At 37.9% G+C, this 17,650-nt stretch overlaps 1 protein-coding gene across 12 annotated transcripts in view; it reads right to left on the bottom strand.

The window, feature by feature from the left end:
- Positions 1–17,650, bottom strand: part of LOC109415006 (cell adhesion molecule Dscam2) — a 200,053-nt gene that overhangs the window by 116,275 nt on the left and 66,128 nt on the right. For 9 of the 12 annotated variants that reach the window (XM_062851903.1, XM_062851905.1, XM_062851900.1 and 6 more), the window contains 6 exons: positions 15,465–15,687; positions 15,111–15,253; positions 14,885–15,046; positions 14,681–14,830; positions 12,080–12,200; positions 10,087–10,204 (listed from right to left, as the gene is read on the bottom strand). In XM_062851903.1, coding sequence (XP_062707887.1) covers positions 10,087–10,204; positions 12,080–12,200; positions 14,681–14,830; positions 14,885–15,046; positions 15,111–15,253; positions 15,465–15,687 — 917 coding nt within the window. Of the gene's footprint in view, positions 1–10,086; positions 10,205–12,079; positions 12,201–14,680; positions 14,831–14,884; positions 15,047–15,110; positions 15,254–15,464; positions 15,688–17,650 lie in introns of those variants that run through there. The other 3 variants (XM_062851908.1, XM_062851906.1, XM_062851907.1) reach the window with 3 other exon arrangements.

The following is a 17,650-nucleotide window of genomic DNA, read 5'->3' as shown; positions in this document are numbered from 1 at the left end:
TGCGACGGTATGCCTTGCGAGCGTACGACCGCCGCAGGACTCTAATAAAAGATAAGCACGACAATATTGCGTTAGCTCATATAGATGGTGTACATTAGTTTGCTATACAGAAAAGCCGTAGCACACGACCGATTATTATTTTTAAAAATTAATTATTTTTAGGCTCGAGAATCCATGAGTACATTTACACTAGAAATAAAAGACTGAAAATTTTTGGTATATTAACCAAAGTTAGGGTATTGTACCATTTGGGCAGGTGCGCCTATTTTGGGCACTTACTGCTATAGCAAAACCAATGTCATACCTAACAACTTAATTTTTGGAACACGGTGAGATACGCACAGTATCTAATCCTATACAAAAATTCAAATAAATTAGTATGAAATTGACCTAGAGCAAAAATAGGTACACCTACCCAAATGGTGCAAGACCCTATAGACTAACGTAAATGATTATCATGATAAATGAAAAATAATAAATTAATCGATTTGATTACAACGTGAGGTGCAAGGATTGCAACGAGTAGGTTGCGTTCTAGCTATTCTTCGATCACAAACTACAAAAAAGTTTTGTAAGAATGGACGATGCTGATGCATTATTTTTCTGGCTTTGTTACTAGCCTGATTCTGGCTTTATTACTTAGCCTGACTAGGCCTTTAAATTATTGTTAAAGTTTTCAAAACTATGTTTTTATGGAGGCATGTCTTATGGTGTATTTTTCAAAAATGAGTGACACTTGTCTTGATCCCTCTTTGAGCACATAGTTTATTTAAAAGGAAAATAACTCCAGAGGCTTCACAAGATTTTTAACAAGGTTTTTGACAAGATTTTTCTGAATCGCCTAAAATGAAGCCGGTGGAATGGCCCGGAATGCCACAGTGTCCGTCCGGATACGACAGAAGGAAGGACTGAAAACAAATCACCAGCCGTTAAAATGTAATACAATTAACAATCGAAATCACTTGTAGCCAAACATAGTCGTTTATCAAGGATTAGAATTGGAAAAATTAGGAGAAAGTTGTTTTTGATTCCGAGAAAATATGAGGTGCACAAGTCTCCCCAGTCTCATCTACAGTTTCAAGCCCTCTTGCTGCCTGATCGCCATTCAGTTTGCAGACTGTCACTCCCCCTTGTCTACGTCTAGTTGAGCATCAGTTATCAACGCGTCGTCTTCGAATAAGTACTCAAGCTTATCATCGCTTATACCCGGGACACTCGACACTAAGCAGTATGGAAACCCCGGATCCGCCTAGCTCAGTCACACCTTCCGTTTCTAGGATGACCGATTACCCGTCGCAATGGACTACCCGCTTTGCGCGCAGCCACAGTTGATGAGCAGGAGTAAATCAATTTAATTTTGTATAGCGAAATGCATCTAAACTCAAATTACTTGAAATAGAAAGCTTTTCCCGAAAAAAATATTTGGTAGCCTTAATAGTGGTCACCATTGTGCACAATCACTACCAAATATTTTTTCGAATAATGTGTTACACTTCGAGAAATTTGCCTTTAGATTGTATTCGCCATACAATATTTTTGCGATTTACTTTTAGTGATTTTTCGCGCATAGAAGCTAGCGCCACATTGGTCGATGCGGAGAATAGGAAAACAGCCGATGTAGTTAATTCATTAACTCGTTCCTACCATCCAAGCCGTCTCGGCCCTGAGTTTAGTGCTGGTGATGGGGTCTTCCATGCTGCGATCCAAGGCATGTATACTATTCGTAGCGATAATCCCCGTCCTCCTAGGTCCGAACCTCGTGGGGACGAAAGAGGACAGCCCGCTTCAAATGTCCTCGTGTACTATCAAAATGTTGGTGGAATCAACAGCTCTGTCGCCGAATATCAGCTGGCTCTTAGCGACGGGTGATATGATGTTTATGCTTTCACCGAGGCCTGGCTGAAGGAATGCACATTGTCTCACCAGCAGTTCGACGTTTCGTTTCGTGTATCGACGCGTAAACGTAACTAAATTATAACATTTTTCACACACACAAGAGGTAACACAGTTTAACTTCAAAATACTTTAGTGACCGCGCGCACTACGAACCGTTTGAGGATCACTATTGAAAAAACGCTGTTCCATCGAACGGCTCTGCCTTTATAAGCTTAGGATTGCTCTTTTTTCATTATGTTTTAGTTCGATATTTATCACGCCAATGCCTATATTAATAGCATTGGGTGGACAGTAGAGATATTTCCATTTACGTTTGATCAGTACATTTTGGGGATAAATATTATAATATTAAAAAAGAAGTTGACAACAATGCCTATCACTGGGCTGGCATTTATGCTTTGATTTTCACACCCGTTTTTTGATTTCTCGAAGGCTCCATCTGTGGAATAGGGCTGGAAATTATTTGCCTATTAAAGCTTCAGGAGTTCCTCTTGAAATTTTTTCAGGGACTCATCTAGGAATTACGAATTAATCCAGTACATCCTACAAGGACTGTTTAGGTATTCTCTTAGGAATACCTCTAGGAATCGCTTCTGCAATTTCTTCAGGAATTTTTCCTGGGATTCCTCCAGCAATTTCTCAATGGATTCCTCCACGAATTTCTTCAAAGATTCCTCCAGGAATTATTCCAGGGATTCCTCTGTGAATTTCTGCAGGGATTCCCTTTAAAACTCATAAAGGGATTCCTTCAGAAATGCCTCTAGAGATTCCTCCAGAAATTTCTCCAGGAATTCTTCTAGAGATGCCTTCAGGAGTATTTCTAGAGATTCCTCCGTTAATGCCTGCAAGCATTCCTCATGGATATCCTCCATGGATTCCTACAAGAAATTCTGCAGTTCCCGAGATGAACTAGCCTAGGGTTAAAAATCTCGTTAATACAGACAAAAAAAAGTTCTGCAGGTCTTAACTTGGAAATTACTTCTGTGATTCTTTTTGGAACAACTTATTTCAAAAATTCCTCAAAAGATTCTCCCAGTAGCTCTTCTTAGGATTCCTTCAGGAATTCCTTCTTGTATTCTTTAAGGAACTCCTCCAAGAATTAATCAGTACTCCTTCCAGGAACTGTTTAGGGATTCCCTTAGCCATTCCTCTTGAAATTGCTTCGGGGATTTCTTCTGGAGTTTCTTCAGGAATGACAATGATTTTAATTGCCCTTTTTCCGGCTATACCAGTCGGCTAGTATGTCTGAAATAGACGTAAAAACTTGAAGTATTTTTAGGCAAAGTACGTTTAATTGGCAAATTGAGAGATAAATTTGTGAAAAAATTACCACTTGTTTTGGTGGGATTCGAACCCACGACTCCGTTATCGCTAGTCCGGCGCTTTAACCAACTAAGCTACAGAACAAGTTACAACTCTGCAGAATAGAAAGTCAAACTGGATTCGAAGCACCTCCCTAAACCGGGTCCGTCTTTCACAACTTTATCTCTCTTTCGGCTCTTAGATGCCAATCTCCCGCACTCTCGCGGCCTACGTACAACAAGTGTGCGCGTATTGTTTTTAGAATGTTGATATGAGCCTCTGCAAGAATCTGGCGTACTGCTCACTCCCACAGAAAATTTGAAAACAGTTCGCACAGTAAAAGTCAAATGCGACTTTTACTGTGCGCGCTGTTTTCAAATTTTCTGTGGGAGTGAGCAGGACAGGGCAAATTCGTACAGAGGCTCATTGAAGCTCGACTGACACATACTTCGTCACCAACCATATGATCGGTGCAAACTCCCACAGAAAATTTGAAAACAGTTCGCACAGTAAAAGTCGAATGTGACTTTTACTGTGCGCGCTGGTTTCAAATTTTCTGTGGGAGTGAGCAGGACAGGGCAAATTCGTACAGAGGCTCATTGAAGCTCGACTGACACATACTTCGTCACCAACCACCGATCATATGGTTGGTGACGAAGTATGTGTCAGTCGAGCTTCAATATCAACATTCTAAAAACAATACGCGCACACTTCTAGACGAACATTTGAAAAGGGCCTATCTGCTTTGCGTAAACAAACATGTTTTTGTCTCTGTAGGGACCATCTGCATCCACCCACGCACATCAACACCCTTATCAAAAAGAGTGTTCTTCAAGCTATCTGTTAAGGGTGTTGATGTGCGTGGGTGGATGCAGATGGGCCCTACAGAGCCAGAAACATGTTTGTTTACAAAAAGCAGATAGGCCATTTTCAAATGTTCATCTAGACTTGTTGTACGTAGGCCGCGAGAGTGCGGGAGATTGGCATCTAAGAGCCGAAAGAGAGATAAAGTTGTGAAAGACGGACCCGGTTTAGGGTGGTGCTTCGAATCCAGTTTGACTTTCTATTCTGCAGAGTTGTAACTTGTTCTGTAGCTTAGTTGGTTAAAGCGCCGGACTAGCGATAACGGAGTCGTGGGTTCGAATCCCACCAAAACAAGTGGTAATTTTTTCACAAATTTATCTCTCAATTTGCCAATTAAACGTACCTTGCCCCTAAAAATACTTCAAGTTTTTACGTCTGTTTCTTCAGGAACTCTTCTAAGGATTCCTCCAAAATTTCTCCAAAAATTCCATCTGTGACTTCTTCGTGAACTATTCCTGGTATTCCTCCGATTTTTTTCATGAATTCCTCTAGAAATTTTCTATGAATTCCTCTAGGATTTTTTTCAGAGATTCCTCTGAAAACTCCTGCAGGGATTTCTCTAAAAACTCCTCCAGGAATTCATCTAGAGATTCCCCCATAAATTCCGCCAAAAATTCCTCTAGAGATTTCTCCAGGAGTTCCTGTGGAGATTCCTTCAGGAATTCCTACAGGCATTTCTCTAGGATATCCTCCAAGGATCCCTTGAAGAATTCCTATAAGATTTTTTGCCTCCAAAAAATCTTTCAAGGTTTCCTCAATGCATTCCTTCAGGACTTCCTCCATGCATTCCTCCAGAGATTCCTCCTGTAATTGCTTCCGAGATTCTTCCAAGAATTTCACCAGGAACTCCTACAGAAATTTATCCAGGAAATACTATACCTCCAAGGATTTTTTTCAGAGACTACCACAGGAATTCCTCCAGAGATTTCCCAAGAATTACTTCAGAGAATCCTTCAAGAACTCCACCAGTAGTTCTACTAGGCATTCTTCCAGGAAGGTTTCCAGGCATTCTTTCAGAGATTCCTCCTTGGGTTCTTGCGGAGATTTCTCCAGGTTTTTTTTTCAGCGATTCCTCAAGGAATTCTTCCTGAATTCCTCCAGGAATTGCTTCAGGAACTCCTCCAGAAACTCCTCCTAATTCTTCCTGGAGATTCCTTCAGGAATCCATGTAGGCCTCACCCAGAATTTCATCCAGGAATTTCTGCAGGGTCTCCTCGAGGAATTCCTCCAGGAATTTTGCTGAGGATTTTTTCAGAAAGTTCTCCCAGGGTTCATCTAGAGATTCCCTTAGCAATCCATTTAGTAATTGTTGCAAGAATTCCTCCAAAGGTTCCTCCAGGAATTCCCAAAGGAGCTTCAAGCTCCCGATCCTCATTGTAATACATGTAGATTAATTACAGAAACTCAAGAACATATGCTAGCTGTTTGTTCAAAAGTTGCAATTTTGTGAAACTATCTGTGTTCAAAATTGAGAATGAGTTTGAATACAAGAGTAGACTACCAAACTTTCAAAATTCCAGAGTTTAGGAATATGAATAAAAATCGGAGAATCGGAGCTCTAAAGATATTCGTTAAGTACGTAATATATGTTTTAGATGGTTCAAATTCTCTAAATGTTCGGGAGTTAGAAAGATCGTGGATTTTGTAATGTGTATGTGATCATTAACTAAGAATAAAAGTGTTTATAAAATAAGGAAAACCACCAGGAATTCCTCCAGGCATTCCTCCAGGATTTTATCCAGCAATTTCTCAAGAAACTCCTCTAGGAAATTGTCCAGGAATTACCCCAAGAATATCTCCAGAAATTTTCTAGAAATTGATCCAGGAATTGCTCCTAGACATCCTTCAGAAATTATGTCAGGAATATCTCAGAAATTTTTCCAGAAAATTGTCTAGGAATTTCACCTCTGAGATTCCTTCATGAATTGCTTCAGGGGTTTCTCTAGAGATTTCTCAACGAATTTCTCCAGGGATTTCTCCTTCGAAGATTCTTCCAGGAACTCCTCCAGAAGTTCCTCTAAGGATTCTTCTAACAAATCCGCTAGGGAATTCAAGAATCTTTTCCAGCAAATTCGGCAGGAATACCTTCAGGAATTTTTCAGGGATTCCTCTAGGTACTCTTCCAGGAATTCCTCTAGAGATTCCTCCAGGGATTTCTTCACAAATTCCTTCAAGGATTTTTCCAGGGATTTCTTCAAGAATCCCTTCGAGGATTTCTCTAGGAGTTCCTCTAAAAATTTCGCTAGAAAATCCTCCAGGATTTTCTGAAGGATTTTTCTTTTTCAGAAATATAAAAATAAAACAAATCTCCCAGAATTCCTATGGAGATTCCTCAGGAACTCCTACAGGAATAACCACAGGAATTGCATCCTTCGGAAACTGTGTAAGCAATTGCTCTAGGAATTCTTTCAGGGATTTCTCTCGAGATTCCATCAGGAATTGCTTCAGGAATTACTCCAGAAATTTCTCCATGAATTTTTCAACGATTTCTTCCAGGGGGTTTCCCATGGATTCCTCCAGGAAATCCTTCGAAGATTCCACCAGGAAATCCTCCAGAAGTTCCTCTAAGGATTCTTCCAGGACATTCTATATGATTTTTTTCAAAAATTCTTCCAGGAAGTTCTCCAGGAATTCCTTCATGAATTTATCATGGGTTCATTTAGGTATTCCTTCAGCGATTTCTCCACAAATTTCTTCAGGAATTCCTTCGAGGATTTTACCAGGAATTCCGCTAGAAATTCCTCCAGAATTTTCTCAATGGATTTTGTTCAGAAAGAGAAAAATAACAGAAAAATAAATAGAAATCTCCCAGAATTCCTCTGGAGATTCCCCTAGAAATTCATTCAAGAATTCCTCTAGAGATTCTTTCAACAATTCTCACAGGAATATCCCTTGGATCTCCAGGCATTCATCCAGGATTTTATCCAAGAATTTCTCCAGGAAATACACCAGGAATTTCTCCAGAAATTACTCCTTGACATCCTTCAGAAATTATGTCAAGAATTCCTCTTTTAAGGATTTCTTCAGAGATTCTTCCAGAAAATTCAACAGGAATACTTTCAGGAATTTTTCAGGCTTTCCTCTAGACATTTCTTTACGAATTCCTCCAGAGATTCGTCCAGGATTTGCTTCAGAGATTCCTCCATGGATTTCTCCACGAATTTCTCCAGGAAATGCTTCAGAAATTCCTCCGAGGGTTCTTCCAGGAAATCCTAGTGAAATTTCTCAAGGGATTTTTTTTTTCAGAAATATCCCCAGCAATTCCTCCTGGAATTGCTATGGAGATTTCTCCAGGATTTTTTTCAGGGATTGCTCCAAGAATTCATCCAAGAAATTTCTCCAGGAATTCTTGCTGGGTCTCATCCAAGAATTCTTCCAGGAATTACGCCAGGATTCTCTCTGGAGATTTTCCCAGAAATTGCATCAGGGATTCCTTCAGAGATTTCTTGAAGAATATTCCTCCAATGATTCTTTCTGAAATTTCTCTAAGATCTCCTCCACGAATCCCCTAAGAGATTTATTTTGAAATTCCTCCAGAATTTTGGAATCCTCCAGAAATTATTCTAGGATTTCTTCTAGGATTTCTCATGAGATCTCTTCAGATAATTCTCTAGGTATTCCTCCCATAATTTATACTGGAATTTATATAGGAATTCCTCCGGGAATTTCTCCAGGGATTCTACAGGGCTTCCTCCAGGCATTCCTGTAGGAATTGCTCCAGGAATTCATCCAGTTGTTTCTTCAGAGGTTTATTCAGAAAGTCTTCCAGGGATTGCTCCATGAATTCCTCAAATGATTTCTTCAGAAATTTCTCTCAGGTTCTCTTTAATAAATTCATTTAGGAGTTCCTTCGAAAATTTCCGAAATCTTTCTACCGTCTACCCCCGTTGGTTTGAACGACAACTCATGCAAACCAACGGGGTTCATTTTTAGTTTGAACTTCTGGTAGCCCTGTGGGCATCAGAAAACATACTGATGGTAACCTTCTTTGCTGTTTTGTTTTGGTTCTGCGTTTCGTTTCACCCCGTTCCATGAGCAGAATGACGTTTGAACTATTTTTAATTTGCATGATGTGCAGATTAGCGGGGGTCAAATTAAAAAGATGCGGTCAAACCAACGAAGGTAGACGGTATCATCTTTTCAGTGATGTATCCAAGAACTTCTCCAGGATTACCTGAAGATGTTTTTAATTAATTCAAGATTTTCTGGAAGAATTTTTCCAGTGAATAGTATTGGAAGATAATTCGAAAAGGATTCAAACAGGAACAAGGAAATCCTTAGTTAGTCCTCAAAAGAGTTCATCTATAATTTCTCATGAATGTTTTGTAGATATTGACAAAAAAAATCAGAGCAAAATAATGCACGAGTATGTAAAAATACTTAATCTTCCAGGAATGAATTAACTACATCGGCTGTTTTCCTACTCTCCGCATCGACCAATGTGGCGCTAGCTTCTATGCGCGAAAAATCGCTAAAAGTAAATCGCAAAAATATTGTATGGCGAATAGCAAAGGCAAATTTATCGAAGTGGAATACATTATTCGAAAACATATTTGGTAGTGGTTGTGCACAATGGTGACTACTATCAAGCCTACCAAATATTTTTTTTCAGTAAATGCTTTCTATTTCAAGCAGGGTTCCTGATTTCCACTTTTCATCTTCTTCCACACTCGAATACAGTCAGCAGCGAACGGTTGTCGCTTTAGTTTGTGTGTTTGCTTGTCAGCGACGACAGCACACACCGGCAAACGGTGGGAAGCCATACATGGAATTTAAACATTCGTCCACATTCGCATCGCAAGCGATGGAGAGGTGATGCGATTCGTGAGTGATATTGCGCGTACGAATATTTGAAGTTTTTAAAAAATGTTCATTATTTTCTTTGCTAATCTAGCATTTCAACAACAATACACTAAAAACGTATGCATTACATGCAGAAATTCTCTTCTAGTTATGATAATAGACGCTTCGATCGCTCACCAGCATTCGTCACCATTCGCTATTCATTCATTCGCTTGCGATCCAAACTGCGACGATCGGTCACGAATATCCATTTCAACCAGCTTGCGCATCGCTTCCCACTGGTGATGGGGTTGCATGTTTGATCACGACTATCCGTTTGCTGCATCTTTCTCGATTCGCTTCAGCAAAAAGGAGTGAATATGAATGGAGTGAGGCGAATTTACCGATCCTTGATTTCAAGTAATTCAAGTTTAGATGATTTTCACCATACAAAATAAAATGGATTTACTCCTGCTGATCAACTGTGGGTGTGCGTCAAGCGGGTAGTCCATTGGTCACCGCTACCAGAAACACGTTGAGTTATTGAGGTGTTTTTTTTAACGTTTTGTACAAAATACAACACAGTGACTGCTAAAGGGTTAAATAATTCTTTTAGAATTGAATGTAATTATATTCAATTTCATCGTACTGCATTTAGTTATAAACGCTAGTAGGTACAAATTTGCTTAGGGGGCTCGCCCCCCTCTGACTAAAAAGCTGGCTACGCACTTGATCTACGGGCGGTCAATTAAGCTCAAGCAAGCTCAAGCTTTTCCAAAAGTTATGTGAAGCATGAAAAACATTTTCGGATAGAAGCTCATATATAAGCAAAATTTCATTTAACTTGAAAAAGCTCGTGTCTAGGCGATTCGTGCGTTGAGCTGGAAATGCTCCATAGTAAAATCGTTTCGGCAAAACGTGTTTTTACTGTAATTGGAATTATTTTTGTGAATGAGAACTAAATACTTATACATCAGTAAATGCCTAAAAATAAGCAATATTGTTTAAATTCCATGCAGTATTCAGAGAAAATATTAAAGAAGTGCTGAAAACATCGCTAGAAAGAGTTACCCTATTTATTTAAAAGCAAACCAAAGTAAAGGTATTATATTAATGTACCCTAAAACATTCGTGCAACAGCATGCAACCAATGTCATTTATACATTCATAGTGCAACACATGTACCATTCGGTGCAATCCATCAAAGACTATCTATTTATATGATTATATGTATATAATTACCCATCTTCCTGCATCCATGATGTCGGTTTTCCGTATGAATAGCAATGACTGTGACGGTATTATTCGTTGCGTTGAAGGAACTGTATATAGTGCACCTGAATCAGAAATTCGAAACCATCTAAAATGCAAACATGGATTAGATCACACTATGGGTGGGATTTATTGGAAATAAATTAAACGTATGAATATCATAGAATTTCTTTGAAGATAATGCATAAAGTTTCATAAATACATTTTAACATTTGTTTTTTTTCTACACTGAAAGACGGCTCGCGGTTGAAAATACTATTCTGCAAGATCAACTTAAATACACAACACCTCTAAATTTGTGCAGACTGAATTTCGTTTGAATTCAAAAGATTTATGTTTTCAGTTTTACCATAAACTTGGCCTGCCTCTCTTCAACTTAGTGTTCTTAGAGCACTTCCACAGTTATGTATTAATGAAGGGCTTTCTTTGCCTGCCAATACATGAATTCGTACGTTGTGTGGAAAGTACAATGATACACTATGCCCAGGGAGCCGAGAAAATTTTCCTGACCGGAACGGGAATCTCCGGGTTGGCGATCCATAGCCTTAACCACTAGAGGCCAACTGGAGACCCAGAAAAAGTTTATGTTCACAACCGGATACGAACCAAGAACTTTGAGTTCATCATGATATAAGAGGAAAAAAACACACACAAGAAGCGATGATCACGTTTTGCCATGGTTAATTTAGACACATTTTTATAACGTATGATTGCTTTGACATTCATGCATACAACAAAAGCACGTGTTTGATAAACAATTTGAGATTTGAGTTGCGAAATCCACGTGCTCCGGCGGAAATCGAACCTACGACTCCCAATTTGTATAGTTACAGGTGGCGCAGTTAAACATTGTGTGCCACTAGTTGTCTCTTTTGTTCTGCCGCTGATCTTATGCAATTCAAATAGTGAAGTCACTAGTTGCACGCAATGTTTATCTGCGCCACCTGTAACTGTACCTCATTGAGCTTCGGGCACTCCATCGTTTTTCGTGATTTCTAGACCCCTCTACCCTCTATCACGCATTCTCCTATACCTAACTGTCACACTTTCCTAGACATACCCCTCCCCCTCTCCCAAATGTTGGACGTAATTTATAAACGTTCCATTATTCGCGATTGCGAAGGTTGATGAACCGGGAAACACTTTTTCTACCTAGGCTGAGTGTACCAGTTATCGCCATAGTGGTTCCCTATTTGGCAATAGTGGTTATTTGTGATAATTCAAAATTTTATATCATTCCAAGAGTTTTAATGACAAGATGCATTCAAATTCTCGCTACTAAAACTGTCATAACAGGTCAAAGCTTGAAAACTTTCCAAAATTCCACTATGGCGAAATAGGGAACCGCTATGGCGATAGCTGGTACACTTACCCTACCCTTTATGGGCGTATGAGTGAAAAAAAAAGGAAAAAAAATCTTCCTCACAGAAAACCGCAATCAAAATCATCACCTTCGAAGTCCCTAATCGGTATTACAATATAAGGTGCCGTCGGACTTTCGACGGGTCGGTTCTCGGCCAACCTGTTACGATAGTGTGTCCAGCACCCTACGAATGTCAATTTCTCAATTTTTGCTTAGGCTAACCAATCCAAGTGGAAATTGCAACCGTCTTTCAGTGTATTTAAACCGCTTGACTTTTTCATTTATTTCTGTACTGAAATTTGTGCCGGGGGTGTTTGCGACACTAGTTTGGCACGCCGAAATATAAAAAAAAACGGAAAAAGATGAAAAAAATCTGAAAATCCGCAAAAGTCTTACTGGTTTTATTATCGGCTTTTTCATCTTTTTTCTGTTTTTTGGGATATTTCGGTTTGGGAAATCTAGTGTCGCCCATCCCTTGTTTTACAACATAAATTTAAAATAGAGCATAGAAAAAAACAATGTTTCTAGTGTAAAAATCATATAATCTGAAGTCCTAAATAGCAGGTATGTTTATAACACTGCAGTAAATATGCTACTCACGTAAAAATCGGTTGGGGATTTCCTTGTACGTTACAAGGAAGTTGAACAGTTTGTCCCACATCTGATGTTATTTCGGTTACTGATCTTTGAGATGTTAAAGGAGCGGAATCAGGAATATAGTCTAGGCGAGAATAATGTGAAACATTGAAATGGTGACTACATTAGCTTATTTGCATTATTTCACCAAATTCAACCGTACCGAAATGCTAGATATTACATAATATTTGATTTAGTAACAAGGATAAACTAAGTTAAACCGTTTAACTCTATAATTAAAAATTCAAAAATTGCCAACAGTCCATTTCTGGACAAAATTTTACCAAATTTTGTACACAAACACGCACAACCTAGAGTGTTGTTATGTTATGGCCAGCATCATGGTATTCTCAAGCGTTGATAGCCATGTGGGTTGGGCACGAGCTCAGTGGTCTCGACGTTTATGGATCGATTCCAGTCTGCATCATTTACGATTTTTCTGCTCTTTTCATAAGTTTATCTTATGTTATTAGGTCATAAAAACCATGATCAATTCTCATAATGTATTCTAATGCATCCATACTTTACAGTTATGGCTAAATTTCATAAGGTATTTTAATGAATTTCGCTGAGTGCAGTAGCCAAGGCGGCAGCTACAGTGCTCCTAATAAAACAAAGCAATGAGCCATTGGTCGGATCACTACGTGGCAATAATTAAATAACTTTTTTCACGAGCGTATTGCTCTTCGAAAGAATGACTCATAGATGATCTTTTTTTTTGAGCGTTGATCGATTTGAACTAAGGAGACAGGGGCGACTTTTGCGATTTTTTTTTCGGAAGTGTTACATTGAGTTACATGAGTGTATCAAAAGAAAAACCTACAGGTGACCAAAATGTTTGGGATAGGAAACTTTTTGTTTCTCTCAAAAAGAGTTCAACAAGCTGTAACTTTTCATAGCGTGCATGAAAATTTTCAAACTTTGACTTTTTGTTTACCTATTTTATGTGCATCATTGACACAAATTTGGGCTCGATTAGTTAATCTTTTGCGAAACTAGAATCCTTCTTAAAATAGTGTTTTACGCTATTTTTAGACAACTAATTTTTAAACTGTCATACATCCGAAACCAGTGAATTGAATTCAATTAAATTTTGATCATTCATTTCATTAACAATATATTAATACTTGATACGATGCAATAAAATGTAATATTTTCTCACAATGAATACAGCTCCCGGTTTGACGTTTTCACCTAGAGAAAAATAAGTCAAATTTACAACATCATACAAAAAATACTACTCCTACTCCTTTTTCCAACGTTTAAAAAGTACCTATGTTTTGATGAATTTTCAAGCATTATTATATTGTTGACAATCGCTCAAAATGTCATTCAATTCGGTTCACTGGTCTCCGAGATATGAGAGTTCAACAATTAATAGTCTTAAAAATAGTGTTTTACCAGAACGGTTATAACTTTGCGAAAGATTAACCAATGAATTAACTACTTCGGCTGTTTTCCTACTCTCCGCATCGACCAATGTGGCGCTAGCTTCTATGCACGAAAAATCGCTAAAAGTAAATCGCAAAAATATTGTATGGCGAATACCATCTAAAGGCAAATTCTTTAAAGTGGAACACATTCTTCGAAAAAATATTTGGTAGTGGTTGGGCACAATGGTGACCACTATTAAGCCTACCAATTATTTTTTTCGGGAAAAGCTTTGTATTTCAAGTAATTCAAGTTCAGATGCATTTCGCCATACAAAATTAAATTGATTTACTCCTGCTGATCAACTGTGGCAGCGCGCAAAGCGGGTAGTCCATTGAGCTCAAATTTGTACCACTGATGCACATATAATGGACTACCCGCTTGGCGCACACCCACAGTTGATCAGCAGGAGTAAACCCATTTTATTCTGTATGGTGAAAAGCATCTAAACTTGAATTACTTGAAATAGAAAGCTTTTACTGAAAAAATATTTGGTAGCCTTAATAGTAGTTACCATTGTGTACAACCACTTACTTTTAGCGATTTTTCGCGCATAGAAGCTAGCGCCACATTGGTCCATGCGCAGAGTAGGAAAACAGCCGATGTAGTTAATTCATTGGTTGACAAACGGTCAAAATGTAAGAATATTTGATGCACTCTATGAAAATTTACAGCATGTTGTACTTTTTTGTGAAAGAAAAAAAGTTGCCTATCCCAAACATGTTGGCCATCCCCTGTAGGTTAAGTTAAGCACAAACATGCTTCAATCTGTCATGAGAATTTGCGAGCTGTCAAAACATAAAAAGTAAATATTGTTGATGTAAGCATAATATGATTGAGTCAACCATATTACATGTTCTAATCAGTTCATCAATTTTGATCATTTAAAGCTTCTGATATGCTACGTCCTATGGTAGTATGGGTAATACAATCCCAAGAAGGGATTATATAAAAGTCAGTGCACAAATATGCTTGTTAACGACCGCAATACGATTGAAATAACTTTATTTTTTTCTCCGTGTATACAACTACTTGAGCCGAAGTAACTTATATTGTTAATAACTAGAATTTCGGTACTGCTCTGCTGAGTTTTGTGATGTCATGCATTCAAATGGTACGGCATTAAATACTTACCTTTTATAGATAAAAACACAGATGTGCTTATTTTTCTTTCTCCCGTCAATATATCAGTGGAAACGCAAGAGAATTGCTTCTGTCTATCATCAATGTTAACATTCCGTATACATAAATCGCCAGTTGGGGATGACACAATGTAACGCATGCCTGAATGAAATTACAGTAAAGCTAGGACTGACAATACTTTTTAACTAATTTTACCTAGATCTGATCGTTCGGGAATCAGCATTTCTTTATCCCGATACCAAGCTGAGACCTGAACGAATTCACGAGCATGTGGCGAAATATTGCATTGAAGAAATGCTGTACTACCGAGAACTACATCAGTCTTTTCTATTAAAATTTCGTATGGTTGACGAACAACTGTTGGAGCATAAACGTGAAATAAGATTTTTTATACAGTGAAACAATCTCGAGGCTAACTTACTTGCTCGTACTTTTACGTTTTTGCTAAGTAAAACAAAATGGTGGTACGATACTTTACATCGATAGGTAGTGTCATGTACTTCAGTGCGAAATAAATGACCAGGAAACGGTGGGAAATATAAAGTACCATTAGGAAAAGATTGCCTGGAAAGAGTAATTGTACATCTAGTTATTTCTGATATTGCATGAAAACCTAGTCCATATGCAGTTTTAAAAATAAACTCTTGGGTTAGTGGTCTTTCAATTGTTATCAAACTATAATTTGTAATATAAAAGGGTAGTTGTAAACTGGATCAATTTGAACTAGATTGTTAAATACGAATACCATACAAAAATCGCACTATTAACTACTTACCTTAAACCTTGAATATTGGTCGCTGTAGATCCATCTTTCAGAATCCACGCTATTTCCACTTGCGATGAGCCATATGTTGAGCAAGAAAGTTGAGAGCTTCCAGTATCGTTACTGAACATTAAGTTTGACGGCAGTTGTTGAAGGAATTGTGGAATATGTAGATTTGCAGTAACAATTTCTCGACCAGTCGATCCATGAGTGACTGATTTAGAACTAAAAATTCCTGTAAATATAAACATTCAAAAAGTACAATAAGTACTGTAAAGCAGGGCATTATACAACATATTTACTTCAATTCTTATAAGCACAGTTTTGCACGATACTTGTAAATAAAACTAAAGAAGGTTTAAGGCGAAACTGGAGGCTTTAGTGGGGGTAATAGTAAGGGTTAAAAATAGGGGTTAGTTGGGAAGGGGACAAGGGATGGGTTATGGGGAGCAGAGTGCATATTGTTCCCAAGGAATATCGCAGAGGATATTTTGAGGTGTTAAGGACTGTTTAGACGGACGAAGCGAAGGATCAAGGAGACTGTTAACACCCCACATGTCCGTGGAGCAAGGTGGTGTAGAGAAAGATGTGCCAGGACACCCAAGAACTTTCGCGAGTAATGGCTTTAATATCTACGAGCGTAATCGATTGATTGTTGTTACATTACTGATACTGTGCAACATCCTACAGGTCTACGCAGCATTGTTCTGCAAATAAATAATTTTCAGACATGACCTCCAATTATAATCTCCAAGAACTTCTTCGAGTAAAGGCCTGAAGATCTACAAACATAGCCAATAGTTTTTTGCTACATTAACGATGCGTTGTAACATCCCAAAGGTCCATTGAGCATTGTACTGAAAAGTATTTATTTCTAAAGATATGCTAGGTCTTCCATGAAATTCCGCGAGTAAAGGCCTTAAGATCTACAAGCATACTCAATAGATTATTCTTACATGACAACTCGATGCAACATCCTACAGATCCATGGAGCATGGTTCTGTAGAGAACTACTTTCCAAAGATGTTCTAGGTCAGCGTTTCTCAAACTATGGGTCGCGACCCACTGGTGGGTCGCGGACTGATTACACTAGTTTACAGCATTTTTGAACTCGGTAAGCTGATGATCGTTTTTGGTGTAGAATCATGTCCTGAGTTCGAAAACGCGAAGGAAAAAAATTACAGTAGAGCGGAAATTTTTTCGACTTTCCATACAAGGTTGATGATTTGAAATCGATTTTTGTTCTATTTTTAAGCAAAGTCGCTCACTTCACACATCTCATTCTCTGCAATCAAAGCTCCGATTTAGCTGATTTTTTCACTGTAACTCACCCACATAAACGTTGAAATAGTTATTTATGTGACGAGTTGCAAAAAGTTGATTTTTTCAGCACGAGTCGTATATTTATCCAACGAGGCTTGCCGAGTTGGATAAATACGAAGAGTGCTGAAAAAATCGAGTTTTGCAACGAGTTCCATACAAAATTTTATGCAATGATTTTTTCATAATGCAACTCATTTGAGTTGCATAATGTTCATAATGCAACTCAAATGAGTTGCATTATGAGCATTATGCAACTATTTTTCATTATGCAACTCATTTCAGTTGCATTTTGAACCGGTACTGAAAAGTTGGTCATTATAATACTGAAATGAGTAGTATAAAATAGAAATTATGACACTGAATTGCATAAAAGAATTTTTAAATTGTTCTTTTCTTATTGAAAAAATACATTTCTACAAAAATTTTTCGAAATTTTGCTAAAATTTAAGAAGATTGTCCCCAAAACTCACCAATATCTTAATTTTCATCAATCTGACGTAAAACCTGCATTCAGATGATCGAATGGTATTATATTCAGCTTTTAATTTATGGAAAAAGATTTAAAATTGGTTGAACAAAACCCAAGATATTTGAATTTTACAAAATTCCATATTTTAAAAAGTTGTAAAACTCGATATTGAGCTAAAACTCAAAAACTGTTCTACTTTAAATTTTTTGAAGCACGGTTTCGAAATCAGCGCTTAATTATGCTTCAAAAATTTTGGTCGTTGACACAAGTTCACGACTTTCGTTTTATTTTGTAAACTAGTGTTATTGGTGGGTCGCGAAGGCTTGGGCAATATTACAATAAATGTCTTGGAAAACTTATGTCAAATGATATTGCTAGCCATTTTCTAATTTACAAATTCTCCCTT

The sequence above is a fragment of the Aedes albopictus genome, chromosome 2 (assembly GCF_035046485.1).
Source record: "Aedes albopictus strain Foshan chromosome 2, AalbF5, whole genome shotgun sequence".
NCBI lineage: Eukaryota > Metazoa > Arthropoda > Insecta > Diptera > Culicidae > Aedes > Aedes albopictus.
The sequence above is the reverse complement of the archived record's forward strand: the minus strand, read 5'-3'. Positions and strand labels throughout refer to the sequence as shown.